General features: G+C 43.7%; 1 protein-coding gene and 1 long non-coding RNA gene across 4 annotated transcripts; both read right to left on the reverse strand.

Moving 5' to 3' along the window:
• Nucleotides 1-2,638: 2,638 nt before the first annotated feature.
• LOC112889005 lies at nucleotides 2,639-5,697 on the reverse strand. 3 transcript variants are annotated; one of them, XR_003227981.1, is made up of 3 exons: nucleotides 5,542-5,697; nucleotides 5,152-5,341; nucleotides 2,639-4,170 (listed from the first exon to the last, which is right to left on the reverse strand). It is a non-coding gene; the product is annotated as an uncharacterized LOC112889005 (long non-coding RNA). The 3 variants fall into 3 exon arrangements; XR_003227982.1 differs by having other exon boundaries at nucleotides 2,639-3,602; nucleotides 4,063-5,341; XR_003227980.1 differs by having other exon boundaries at nucleotides 2,639-5,341.
• Nucleotides 5,698-9,588: 3,891 nt separating this feature from the next.
• Nucleotides 9,589-14,393, reverse strand: LOC112890302 (receptor kinase-like protein Xa21). Its single transcript, XM_025957216.1, has 4 exons — nucleotides 14,385-14,393; nucleotides 13,264-13,363; nucleotides 10,224-13,187; nucleotides 9,589-10,129 (listed from the first exon to the last, which is right to left on the reverse strand). The coding sequence occupies exons 1-4, from the start codon at nucleotides 14,391-14,393 to the stop codon at nucleotides 9,783-9,785; spliced, it is 3,420 nt and encodes a 1,139-aa protein (XP_025813001.1). The 3' UTR covers nucleotides 9,589-9,782.
• Nucleotides 14,394-15,002: the final 609 nt, after the last annotated feature.

Here is a 15,002-nt window from a genome sequence, read left to right on the forward strand (position 1 = left end):
ACGGTTCAGGAACTCATTACTTAGACATGCTCCATTCCTACCAATATATGTGTCTATGCCTCTTACGCTAGTGTGCTGGTAACACGAGTGAGAAAGGAAAACAACCGGACAAAAACCTGATAGCAGATTAGTTTTCTAATCATCAAGAGAACTCGTAAGGCAAGAAGAGAGGAGAGAAATCTCGAAGATGCAAGGAGCCCAACATGTCGCAAGCTGGGTTTGTGCATATTGCACATGAACGGATAAGATACGAGAGATCGTTGTCTCTTTGTTTGGTTGAATCAATCTTGTGCTAATCTGATCTTGTAATGCTTCCGCGAAAACTGTTGTTTTATGCTTACAATCGCCACTATCGTAGAGATATGTATAGTAGCATAGGTTAACTTTCGCATACCACAACTATCATCTCTCTAAAGCCAATCCAAAAGGGATCAAAACTGGCATGCCCCTCCATTCACTTTGGTACGCTAAATAGACCTAGATCTCTCAGAAAGGGATAGGGATCAAATGTCTGCTAGCAAAGGCCCTATAGCTACAACCCGACCATGGTGGAATGTAGAATACTGTAGAATACGGATAGGGGTATCATACATGGCACCTACCACGGCTATTTGTGGGACTGGGCACAACACAAACCAAGGAAGACTCTAATCTAGACACAATATCTACACTAGTTACTACTCTCTATCGCAGCTACATATAGAGACAGTTCCGCAACTCGGTCTAGGTACTAGAAAATAATGTGAAAAGTAAGAGCAGCTCCGATAGTTACGTAGAGAGCTCCCTAAATTCTGATTTAAGGAGATTTTAAAAAAAACACCTCCAACAGTTATGTAAACAGCTCCTTAAATTTCCAAAAATTCTAAATTTCTCTAAATCCTTGCTACATGTAGGGACCTTGTAGGGAGCTCCCGAAACACATCTCCCGCCGATTCTCTCCGAAAAATGCTTTCGCGCCACCTCGCCCAGCTTCGCGCGCCACCACTTCGTTCCACATCTCGCGCACCAGGTTGCCGGCGGGTGGAGACGTCGAGCCTTCAAGTTGATCGCCACAGGCACGGGTCACACACGTACATGTACTTGCGGCGGCGTGTATCTGCGGCTGCAGCGGCGGCGTATAGGTACGTATTTGCGGTACGAGGATAAATAGCCCAGTGGATTGACAGCCCACATAGAAATAAAATGGATTATCAGCCCATGTAGATTTCAAATTTGATTTACTCCCTAAATATGAGGAACTGTTGGAGACTAACCTTTTTTTAACTTCTGGTTTAGCAACTCCCTAGATATAGATTTAGGGAGCTAAAATTTACATAACTACTGGAGCTGCTCTATGTGACCAGCTAACGTACGTACGGCCGTCCGTAAATTAGGCAGCCGAATCCACAGTAGTAGCACGCTTTCCTATTCTAGTAAATTCTTTTTTCGCATTTTTTTCCGCGCCTTTTTCTCCGATGCGGTAGTGCCAACAGTACACCTGCTCCCACTCCCAGGGTGCCACACAGCCCCCACACATTTTCTTACCACCATCCACCTGATTCGCTGATGCTGTTCAAAACTACATAAACATTATTCAATTCTTTGCTTAAAAAATTGAATTTTCATCCAGGCAATTCAGAATCAAACACGTAAACATTCATCAGGTATCATTCAGCATCAGGGTGTGTGATTTCGGCCTAAAAGAGGCATCAAAACATCATCAGGTAGCTTAGAACACGAATATCAATAAAAACACCTAGGAACACTGTACCATCATTCAGCACATCAATGTTTTTAGTTTCACCCCACCCCCTTTGAAAGGAACACATATGTCAGGCATCATAATACATTTTGAAACAAGAAGGGACTGTCCAAACATATAGAAAAAATAAGTCTTCACGCCTCCTCTAGAACCTAGAACCAAGCAAGAATAAAAAATGCTAAACTACAAATGAACATTTGCTTTACAAACTGATAAGCATATCTGAAATGGCAAACTGCTGTAATATGAGAAAATGCCAAAGCTTGAAACACAAGAATGCTAAACTAAAAAGAATAAATTGCTTGTTCATTAGAGTTGCCTAAAAATGAATTCCAGTAGAACCAATAGCTAATCCATAAAAACATGGCAAAATACTACTACCCTGAACAAAAAAACTTAGCTAATATGAATAATTTACTTGTTGATTCAGCTGAAGTTGCCTACAAGTTGTAATTTAAAAATACCCAGATTCCAAACTATACAAGTCGTGGATCATGAGCAGCAACAAACAATTCTTCATGGCAAGGAGTTCAGTTTTAGATGGACAAAGAACAAATACTTACAAAACTTTGGTAACAACTGTTATGCTCATTCACTAAAAATTATGAACACAACAAACTACTGCTCAGAAACAAAAGGACATGGTGGATATGATAGGAACAAACTGAACCCGCATGACTAGACTGCATGGCATAGTTATGCATGCCTACTTGTTGGACATAAAAATGCTTGCATGAGTCTGCTAAGCTGCCTGCATTATGGGATTCACAAACTAAAATTATTTACATAAAAATACTTACATTTATGTGTTAAATTGCTAGAATTCTAGGATTCACTTAATATCATGGTTAATTTGGGAGCAGCAAAATATGTTTGCTTTTGGTATTCAGAATAATATGGGAAAAGCAACTATTCTATACATTCAAACAATAGGATTACAATGGCTTTTGAGAATCATGAATTCTGAAAATCCCACAAATGAGTATTATTACTGATTACATAGCAGCTCGAACTAGCCAATCGAAAAAGTCTCTCATATAGCAAAAAGGGGGACAGGTAGGGTAGCGAGATCATGCATATATTAAGAGCCTGTTTGGTGCGGCTCCGACTGTGGCTAAAACGGCTCCGGCTTCTCTGGTGGAACTGCTTTTTTTGGCTCCGAATTGTCTGGTTAGCAAAACGTTTGGTAAAACGGCTTCTCCAGTTGTTCAAAATGATAACATGTCCATAATACCCTTATATTTTCTATTTTTTCTCCTTTCTATTTCTTTTCTTTCTTTTCTTTTTCTTCCATCCTCATTCCTCCTTATCCATCCACCGGCTCCATCGATCCATCTCTGCCAAGCTCCCTGCCGATAGGCCTCCAGCAGCCGCCCTCTGCTCGGCCTCCTGCGCAAGCCGCCGCTCAGCCTCCAGTTGCCGCCCACGCCCCCACCGCACGGGCTCCCGCCGCTGACCGTGCCCGCCACCGCGCGGCCTCCCGCGCCCACCCCCACGCGGCTTCCCACAGCCAGCCGCACCCACCGCCGGCCGTGCCCGCCTCCGCCGCCGCCCACCACCACGGTCTCAAGCTTCACCGAGGGTAAGCAGCAGGAGGCTGCGGACGTCAATTGCCGCGAGGAGGCAGAGCACACGAAGAGGCCATGGGAGCAAACATGGCAGGCTAGGCGGAGGAGCTGCGAGGAGCCAGTTTTTTTTTTGGCTCCTCCGTCTCACGGCTCCTCTTAGCGGAAAATCTGCGGCCTCTTCAACGGAGCCATTGTGGAACACCCTGTTTGGCAGGGCTCCAGCAGAAGCCATCAAAAGAGCCGAAGCTGGAGCCCTGCCAAAGAGGGCCTAAGATTGCATAGAGCATCTGTCACTAAAACAATTTTATAAATGGTATAAACATGAAAAAAAGTAGTTCAAGATAACCCGTACACTAAAATAATCAAGTAACTTGCAATCTAGAAAATCATCAACCGGACCATAAATAGTAGCATTGCATAATGATAAGAGTAGTACTGCCTAATTGAAAAGATGATTATTGCCTAATCATGTTGCATTGCAGCATGCTTTGGAAAGAAAATATAGAGAATAATATACCTCAAGTTTTGCAGATATGTCATCTCTGTACGCATCCAACTTGATATAATTATTAATTTATCTCATCTTCCATAATAAAATAGGATGTTGTCTAACTGAAGAAATATATTTGTTTACACATAAAACAGGGTTTCACCTAACTGAAAAAAGAACTACATACGATCTAAAACTAACACAATCAGCTCAAAAAAAGGGGACTAGAAGCAAAGCATATGTTACTCAAATGGGTCACTGACCACAAGGAAGGCAACGTCCGCGTTGGCGGGCTCAAGCAACACCTAGTCCACATGCTCCTTCACCATCTCCTGGCCGGCCATCGTTATCTCCTTGCTATATAGCTTCTCCTGGATGCAACATAGGAGCAAGCGATGATACCTGTAAGCAATACTTCGAACAAGCCACACATGCATTTTCTCAAACAGGTTCTACGCAGACAAGAGAAGGGAGGCGCACAGCCGCCGTGTCGAGGCTGAGGGAGAGGAAGGAGGTGTAGACCTCCACATAGATCTTGGAGCATCTACTCACGGCCTCGTCGTCGGCCGTCCAGCCAAAATTCCTGAACCCTAACCCCCGGCCTCAAATTCCAGATCGAACCCTAACCCAACCATGTCTCGATCTGAGAGTGCTCTATCCATATGTATCAATACAAGATGGATCCATCGAGATGCAGAAAAATTACTAGGAATACATAGTTACAGATATTGGTAATCGAGCATAAGAGCATTGTTCCGTAGGTCCCTTCTGCTATAAAGCTCCAAAATTGTATTTAATCCACTAAAACAAACTTGAATTAACAGAATTGGCAGGACTAATCTTGAAGGACAACATGGAAATACAGACATTGCATATAAATGAGAGCTTTATCACATTGCCTAGAAGCTATAAGACGCATGATTAAGTCATATTAAGTGTGAAGTCATAAACAGTGAAGCCACGAACAAACCTAGGAGGACAAGCCAAGCATTGGTGCCCTCGAAAATGAAGAACATAAATATTCTATACTACCTACAAAAGGTCAGTTACACTACACAGAACTAACAATCTTAATCCACTCACGGAATTTCACACACAAAGCCTTGGTCCAACCATTGCTGGTATGGACCCAACCAGGTCTCATCATACTAGGTGATTGGGACAGTAGCTAATTGCAGGGAGAAAATATTAACCACATTGCATCACACCCATCAAACAATCAGTCAGAACAAAGCCCGTTACTATTTACTACGCGCACGAACAGATCACGTGGCACCACACACAACAGAACCCATTTGGCAAATCGGAACGACGGAACGGTACACCACAACGGAGAGGCAGGAGTACTTCACCTTACGAGGCGGGTGTAGAAGAGCTGCTTGGAGAGCTCCTGGCACTTCTCGACGGTGGGGGGCTGCACGACGTACTGCTTGTTCTTCTCCATGACCTCCTTGTAGTACGCGCCGCCGTGCTTCGAGGCGAGCTCCGCCTAGCGCGCAGCTGCGCCAGCCTCGCCGCCATCGCCGCCGGGACTCCTAAACCCTACGGAACCACGCACGATGAGAGAAAACCGGGTCAAATCGAAAGGAAGCAGATCTGGGCGCGCGGGGTGAAAAGGCTGCGGATCTGATGGGAAGAGGTTAGGGTTTCGGGGGAGTTGCAGGAGCAGGAGGAGGAGGAGGACGGCGGGCGAGATGGGGAGGGGAAAACGGTGGGGAGACGGGGGAGGGGAGGAGGAGGACCTGTGTCGTCGCGGGCCGTCGGCCACGATTCCACCGGAGCTTGACGAACGAATCGAAGGATGGGGAGAGAGCGGCTCAGGAGAATGGAGAGGGCGGCGTGTCTGCGTGTGTGTGAACGAGCGGTGAAGAGGAAGAGCCCCTTTGGTAGGGCTTCAAAACCGGCTTCAAATGGCAACGATAAAATTCACGCGGATACACTATTCAGATATCCGTACCCGCGAGCTAAAACTCATATCTGCACCCGCGCCCGCTACCCATCATGGGTAGAGAATCACGCCCGTACCCTTTATTCACGGATATCACATGCCCGCGAGCGTGTCCCTGTACCCGCAAACTTAAGAAGCTCCTGTCGGCGGGTGGTCCAGGCCGCCGAGCAAATCCCCTGCGGCGGCGGCCGGTCCAAGCCTCCAGGGGCGGTAAGGAGGCCCCTCACGGTGGTGGCCGGTCCAGGGCCGAGGAGGACCCCGTGGCGGCGCCGAGGAGGACCTCCGCGGTGAGGGGGCCCCTCGCAGCGGAGCCAAGGAGGGCCCCTACGATGGCGGCGGCGGCCGGTCCAAGCCTCCAGGGGCACCGAGGAGGCTCCTTGCGGCGGCGTAGAGGAGGCCCCTCGCGGCAAGGGCGGTCCAAGGGCGCGAGGCCCCGCGGCGGTGGCCGGTTCAGGGGCGGCGAGGATCCACCGGCGGTGCGCTTGGCGAGGATCCGGGGGCGACGAGGTGGCGGCGCCAGAGGGTGGGCACTCGGCTGAGAGGGAGGAGGAAGGAGGGGGCAGGCCGGGTGCACTAGCGGCGGCGGCGCGCGGAGGAAGGAGACCCCTTGCGGCGCACGGAGGGAGGAGGGAAGAAATATGGAGGTTGAAACCCTAACAGGAACTTATATTGGAGTTTTTGGCCCACCTATGAGCTACTGAAGTGGGTATGGCAGATTTGCTGGTGCTGATATCATTTTTTTCTACCCATAAGCAAATACTTGTTGGGTTTAGAGTTGTGCCCGTGCCCGTGCCTATGCCTGCGGGCATAAACTTAGACCTGTATCGGTACCCCTCGGGTTTAATATCCGCGGGTACACGGATATTTTCTACCCGTTGCCATCTTTAGCCCTGCCAAACGGGGTGCTCCACGACGGCTCCACCGCAGGAGCCCGTAAAATCGCGCTCTCTAGAGGCCAACGATGGAGGGGCAGCCAGACAACGTGGCTCCGCACAGCTCCTCCTGTTCGTTTGACTTGCTTGTCCTTGTGAGGGGCGCGGAGACGGAGGCTGCCGGTGCGAGCCCGATGCGGAGGCCCGAGGCGGAGGCAGTTGCCGTCAGCGCGAGCTCGAGGCGTAGGCCGCCGAGGCGAGCTCGCGGCGGGTTGTGGCGACCGCGAGGCCAACGGTAGGAGCCAACGCAATTGCGGCCGGCGCGGCCCACGACGAGCGCCGATGCAGGGCCCGCCGGTGGCCATCGCAGGGGTAGCCCGCGGCAAGCGTTGAGGCAGGCGCAGCCGGCGCCTAGCGCAGAGGTGATGGGTGGTGCTGAGGCAAGCTTGGCCAAGGCGGGTGCCGAGGCGGCCGGCATTCGAGTGGGGCGGTGTGGGTGGATGGGGATCGGGATCAGAAGGTGACTGCAGCGATAAGGTGGAGAGAGGAAGTGAGGAAGGGGAAAAATGAGAAGAAAAGGAAAAAGGAAGGAAAAATTGAAAATAAGGGTATTATGTGAGGATTAACTCCTTTTTTAAAAATCACTCTACTAATAATATGAGAAGACAATGATAATTAGTTAACTAATATTTCTATTTATTTATATCTTTATTTTGACATGATTTAAAATTCTAAACTGAGTGAAAAAAATCAGCTGCACAAACACGTCAAATAGCTAAGGGCATATTGGACATATGACCTCTTTAATCCATCCATGAAAAATAGGTGAAGCTGTTTTGCCAAACGTTTTCCAAAACGGCTTTAGCTTTACCAAAAACACCGCTCCACCAGATAAGCTCGAGCCGGAGTCGTTTTTAGAGGAACCGTAGCCCTGCAAAACAGACCCGAAGATAGCTGACCCCTTCGTGATGGAAAGGATAAGGTTGTGCATGATGCCTGTGAGCGACGACGGATAGAGCTAGTTGTTTCAGGGAATAAAAATACGGTCAGCTTGAATGGAGTCATTGCCGAAAAGTAATGCTTGGCATAGGGAAAATATGGAAGGACCACTATATTAAATAATAAAATAATTATAAGAAAGAAAAAAATATAATGGAACTTGTACCCTAGATTTTAAAGGCGACTTTAGAACCGAAGAAAGCTCCTAATTTTACTCCCTTGCTAAACTTTGAACTAGAGAGGGGTGCCTCCCTAAGAGGGGAGAAATGGTGTGATTTGGTACAAGTGAAATAGTCATTTATTTTTCCTCTTGGATTCTTGTTGGAGGAGAGAGAAAAAGAGAGAGAACGGGAGATAGAGATGAACGAGCAACTGGATGGGAAGATTTTTATTTGTCCATGAGACCCACACGCACTCTCTCTCCGTTAAGAGATGCTAACGATGTCAGGATGGGCACCTGCCGCCGTGTACACCAAATATTTTCCGATGAAACCAACACCGTACCACGCTAGTGTGTAGCGGTTCGATGTCTTGCAAACCGGTCTACTACTAGAGACCACAACATGTACAAACTAATTTCTTTATACCCAAAAAATAATTTATATTCTTAGTGTTGTTCGAGAGGGTTTTTACCGGCTTTGGCTTCATCCATTTTGCACAAATTAAGATATTATAGCATGAAGTCATTTTGTAAGCAGAGGCAAATTTGAACTAAAAGTTGGGTGAAAGCTATTTGCTTTGGCTTCATTGGTGAAGCTATTTTAGGTGAATCCCTCCCAAACGGCATCATAGTACACATCAATACACAGTACCAAAAAATATGAAAAATATATTTCACATTTTATCCAAAAAAGCATAGAACCCCCCTCTCTCTCTCCATGTGTAGCCTCCCTACTATATCACCAATAAAGAATTTATGACTAATTAGCGATGGTATTCTTTTGACTCCACCTCTCCGACCTTATATTTATATTGCTTCGGCACTCTACATTATACGATCTTTCATGAAGAGACATTATTTATAAAGTTTCAAATCTTATCGAGCACTTCAAATTTGATATACTAGCAAATATGCTCGTGCCTTACTATGTGAAGAGATATAAATATATTAATCAGCGTATAAAAATATATATTATATATTATATGTATTTTATAATAACATAGTAGTCGACAATTTCAATCTTTTTCTATTTTACTCGCTAAACACTAATTCTAAATGGTTTTGGACCCTTAACTCAACCTACGGTCACCCGGAATCCGATTAGAACTCCGGTAAGGAATCATTGCTTGCTTTAGCAATAGTAGAAATATAGAGCATGTCTCGCTCCATTATTCAAGGTGATTTGAAAAATTCAAAATTTAGTTTTCTTAAATAGATTTGAGAAATTATAACCAAATTGGGTTATGATTCCTTATCTCATCAGACCTCATATGAAAAGTTATTATTCCTTTTCTTAAAATAGGATTGTTTACTGTTGCAGAGATGGTTGTTTATGTGGCCATCTCTAGAAATTGATTTGCAGAGGTGGTTGTTTATATGGTCCGCATGTATGAATAAATTTCTACATGTGTGGCGAACTGAACGTAGCTCCGCCGGTACGGTTTCTTATGGTGGAACCTGACTAACCAAGATCAATTTATTCTAGAATTTAACCAACATTATTCTTCTAGTGGTAGGCAGCGTACCCGTCAACAGTGAGGCGCATATGGTGATTTCGTTAATCTTGAGGATCTGTCAGCTTAGTCTTTCAGAAATACTCATAGGGGTAAAGGTTGTGTACGTATGGGTGAGAGTGTGTGCATGAATATGAGCATCTGCGTCGTGTGTACTGTGTTTCGCAAAGAAAAATTCTACATATGTGCTTGTGGACACTGCTTAAGGAAATGGAAAAGGGGGCACCTATAAAAACCATTTTTATAGTAGAGACAAGAAAAAATATAGGTTCTACTTATTATGGCACAATTATACATAGCCTCGACATGAAAATATATTAGAGTTCCATCATGTACTCTTATTCAACGTTGAAGAAGTCTCTCTAAGGATTGTATCATGCAGACAAATATAACCAACCATACGCAATAGAAAACGTACAAAATCACAACTTATCCATCGCTAATCTTCACTTGGTATTGCTAGCTCTAGCTGATTAGTTGTATGTGTACCTTATAGGATTGAGAATGAATCCTTGATTGCGAGGATCTCAGTACAAACTTTTCCCATTTCGAATCGTGCTTTGGGTGATGCCATGGAGCATGAGAGGCCTACTCTAACCAATGGAATGATGCAATTTTCCATGGCATCAGTTGCATCCATTTCATCATCTTGGAGCAGCACAGGGTCAAGAATCCCATAGATATTATTTGGAAATGCTCTGTAAACGTATTCATGCAGGGTTATACCATCTTTGAAATTCTGATCAGTTGGACGACGCCCCGTAATCATTTCTAACAGAAGCACCCCGAAGCTATAGACATCACCCATGGCTGAGATTTCTACGCTTAGTCCATACTCTGCATTTAAATTGAGATACATATAATTTGAACATGATATAAATAGAGTTCAACAAAGAGTAGACATAATAACAACTAAGGGCATTTCTCTCACCTGGTGGGATGTATCCAATGGATCCTTTTAAGTAAGCCAAGCTTGCTGAACTATTATGGTGTCCATTGCCTCCACCAGTGCATAGAAATCTTGCCAGGCCAAAGTCTCCTACGCATGCTGTCATATCAAGATCCAGTAGAACATTGCTTGGCTTCAAATCACAGTGTATTAATGGACATGCACAATGATTATGAAGATAATCTAAAGCAAAAGCCACATCCAAGGCTACGTTAATTCTCTGACTCAAACTTATAGTCTTTATATGGCCTTGTTCTTTGACCTCGGGATGTAGCCACGTTTCCAGATTCCCATTTGGCATGTATTTGAACACAAGCGCCTTGAAATCTTTCCCAGTCAAATCCACTGAAGAGCATAAAGTAATTACTTTGACTAGATTCCGATGGCGGATGTTTTTTAGGGTTCCACACTCTGCTGTGAAGCTTTTATCCGCTCCAAATATTTCAAGGTTGAAGATCTTGATAGCAACTATGCTGTCCTCAAGTTCCAGGCAACCTTTATAAACTGTTCCAAATGATCCTGAACCGACCAAGTTGGCAGAAGAGAACTGATTTGTTGCTATGATAATGTCTTGAAATGTTATCCTCTTCATATCCATATTGGGTCGTCGTATTATTTGTGGCACTGATTGTTTCTTCTTCCTCTTAAGAACTATCACAACGCATGATAAAGTTATAACAATAGCAGAAACAATTGGTAGTACGATCCTTGGGACTAAAGATCTGTGTCTGCCTTTCAGGCCAACCAATCTTGCACAAAGTGGCAGGCCTAATGCTGGATGATTCGTACACAACCTATCATTTCCTTGAATGGACACAGCACCAACAATGCTGAAAATACCACCCATTGGAACTACTCCATCAAAGTTGTTGAAGGATAAATTAAGAGTGCGCAGCCTACTCAAAGATGTGAGGAACCCTGGGACTGTTCCAGACAAATTGTTCTCCGAAAGATCCAATTCCTTTATTCCTACCAAGTTTATGAAAGATTGTGGAATGCTTCCTTCAAAGAAGTTGTTTTGCATCTGAAGAGACTCAAGTAGCACGCATTGACCAAGAGTGGATGGGATGTTACTAGACAACATGTTATTTGAGATGTTAAGAAGATTTAGATTAATGAGATTCCCAACTTCCTCTGGTATTTCCCCAGATAAGTGGTTATATGATAGGTCCAGATATATTGAAAGCGAAGAAATTTGTAAGAGATTGCTTGGTATACTCCCAGCTAGTGAATTGTGAGAAAGGTTTAATTTCTGTAGCTGCGTGCAGTTCCCAATGCTAGCAGGTATACTTCCAGTCAAGTTGTTTTGCTCTAAGCGGAGCTCATTCAGCTGACTAAGTCTCCCAATATCGTGTGGCAAGTGGCCAGAAAGTTTGTTTCGTGAAATTCCAAGTCTAACCAAGTCATGCAACTGTAAAATAGTTGGTGGCATACTACCGTTGAGAAGATTGTAGCCCATATATAATTCTACGAGGTTTGTCAGATTGGCTATCTCCAAGGGAATTGGCCCAGAAATTTTGTTGTCTCTAATCCAAAGATGCTCAATGCTGTTTGGAAGATTACCAATCGATAATGGCAAATTTCCTTGGAGATTATTCGAGTCGAGCATGAGCCGAGTCAGTCTAGTGCAATTTGAGAGGGAGGAGAGGAAACTCCAGTCACCTGATTCCAGCATATTTCCACCAACATCAAGAACCTCCAAGTTTGGCAATGATCCAAATGATGGCACAAAACTGGTCAGCATATTGAAAGCCATATATATCTTTTCCAGGTGTGATGCATTGAGAAGAGAATCAGGGATCGTGCCATAAAATCTGTTTGATATGAGTACTAATGTCTGAATATTCGGAAGTGTGTTGCCAATGTTGGAGGGTAGCCTTCCACTAAGTAAGTTACTGCCCAGGCCAAGAAATTTCAGTGACGAGATGTTGAAGACCGACGGTGGCACAAGACCTGACAGTTTGTTGGCGGTCAATCTCAATACTTGTAGTTTCCGAATGTTGCCTAAGCTTTCTGGGATGCTCTCGATCAGATTGTTCTGCTGAAGAGACAGAAAAACCAGAGAAGAGAGATTCCCTAACGATACAGGAATTGATCCTGAGAGATTGTTCTCTTGTAAACTAAGGTACTTCAAAGGGGAAGAGATGGAAGCAACAGGTGGTATATAACCAACGAAAATGTTCTGTTGAAGGCAAATTGTGGTAAGCGATGAGCTATTGAAGAGAGCCTCTGGGAGCTTCCCAGTGAGCCTATTGCTCATGAGCCTAAGTACTTGGAGAGAACTATTCACCAAGGACTCAGGGATTCCACCGGAGAGAAAATTTCTTCCGAGATCAACATGTACTAGAGATGAGCTGCACAAGGATGGTGGTATTGACCCTGATAGACTGTTGCCTGCTAGGATCAGGGTTCGGAGCTTCTGGAGCATCCCAACAGCAGCTGGGATGCTCCCTTGCAGCTTGTTATTACTAAGGTTTATCATTTGGATGTTTTTGCATTGGCTTAAGGTTGGTAGGATATCACCTTCGAGGGAGTTGTTCGATAGGTCGAGGACTCGAAGTTGCGTGCAGGATGAGATCGCAGATGGGATCCCACCATTCAGAGAATTCATGCTGAGGTTGAGATAGGTGAGCTGGGTTAGGAGACCAAGCTCGGGAGGTATGGAGCCATGGAAGCTGTTATTTGACAACTGCAGCCTCTTAAGTGAGGTGAGGTTGGCTATACAAGATGGTATAGAGTCAGTGAGGCCTTCAGAAGAGAGGTCTAGTGAAGTAACATGGTGAGGAGACTGTGCGCCGTCGCAGCTTACACCATGCCAGTTGCAGAAATCAAGGTATGGGTTGCTCCATGAGGATAAGGCTCCGGCTGGATCTGATAGCCGGGACTTGAAGCATAGAAGAGCTTGTCGTTCTTTGTCAGTTTCATTTTGGCTGCTGATGACAAGAGCTAAAGAGCACACTAGCATGAAGAGATAAAGGACGAGATTCAGACATGGAATTCTAAAATGTATCATGCTATGTACCTGCCGATGCCTTGTGGAGCAAAGGAATAAATATTCCTTTCTGCTTGTAGGGAATAATTAGAGATGCAAGCGGAGAATGTGTGTGCCCTCTTGATCCCAGCTGCTTATATAGACGTCTCTGCACCTACTGTCTAAGCATGGAATGCAGACCGGAGCTCGCTGTACGCCAAGCATGATAGTCTTGTAAGACCTAAGTTTCTTAAATTTTGTTTTATTTGAAAATATTATCATGAAGCTGAATATATTGTCACAAATACCCCTGGCCGTAACAATAATGCCTTATTATTCTGCTTCACAACTAAGCTAATAATAGGCTATTAGCTTCTACTTCAGAAGCCCTGTAATAAATGATTGAGATGTTAAAATCACCAATTCTGTAGCAATGAGCGGGAGTCATCTTAGCATTCAACAGATACGAAAGCACGCGACAACATAGCATGTAAAGTCATCCTAGCATTCACATCAAGATGTTGAACTCATGTAATGTTTTGTGGTGTTATTAATTGCATCTCGTATTCTAAAATACTATAATACATACATGTATTTTAAGATTGAAACTTTTTTTTATCAACCTTCATCCAATAACATGAAAAGACTGTACTATAACAAGTTGCGATATCAGATTTAAATTTAGAAAATACACTGTACTTGTAATGATTAAACTCTAACAAGCAATATATTATATAAAAGTTTGTGTTTTCATCATTTAAGTATAAAAAACTGTGACTTTCATCCCTAGCGTCTTCTTTGGTGCAAATTGACCCAATTGACAGATAGGGCTGCAAGTCCCTTTCTTCATGGAAGTCCCTTTCTTCATGGAGATTATTGTTCTGATGAGCTGGAGCATTTGGGGTCACAAAATGCATTGATTTTTGAGTCAGAAGACCAAGCAGTTCATAATGTTCTAGAAAGATTCAGATACCATTTTTCCTCTGTTATCCACAGAGTGAAGTCTAGACATGTTCAAGCGAAGAAAGTTTGGCTAGAGTCATTTGTAATTTAATACTTTTTATATCTTTCATTTTAATACATAGCCAGTAGGGGATCCCCCTCCTGTTTCCTCAAAAAATGGTTGAGATGTTACAATCAGCAATCCTGTAGCAATGAGCGGGACATCTCACGAAAGTCATCTTAGCATGCATTCAACGGATAGGAAAGCACGCGATAACATAGCATGTAAAGTCATCCTATCACATCAAGATGTTGAACTCATGACATGTTTTGTGGTGTTATTAATTGCATCTCGTATTCTAAAATACTATAATACTTATATGTATTTTAAGGTTGAAACTTATAATTTTTTATTAACCTTCGTCCAATAACATGAAAAGACTATACTATAACATGTTGTGATATCGGATTTATATTTAGAAAATACACTGTATTTTTAATAATTAAACTCTAACAATCAGAACATCATATAAAAATTGTGTTTTTCATCATTTAAGTATAAAAAAGTGTGACTTTCATCCCTAATGTCTTCTTTGGTGCAAATAGTCATCCCCACCTCGACTTAACAATAGTTTATGACACATGATTAATCATCTGCTTTATCATTGCTTAGCAATATGTCATGAGCTGACTAATCCACAGTGCCATACTATGATTTAGTTAAACATAGGCCAAAACCTTTTTAGCAAATTTATGTGTTTGATTTATTTTTATTTTGTAAAATAGCAGTCAAAGTACCACTCCTGGTCCGCATCGAGCTAAATCATGACTTATAGGATGGTAGAGTA

Source organism: Panicum hallii, chromosome 4 (assembly GCF_002211085.1).
Source record: "Panicum hallii strain FIL2 chromosome 4, PHallii_v3.1, whole genome shotgun sequence".
NCBI lineage: Eukaryota > Viridiplantae > Streptophyta > Magnoliopsida > Poales > Poaceae > Panicum > Panicum hallii.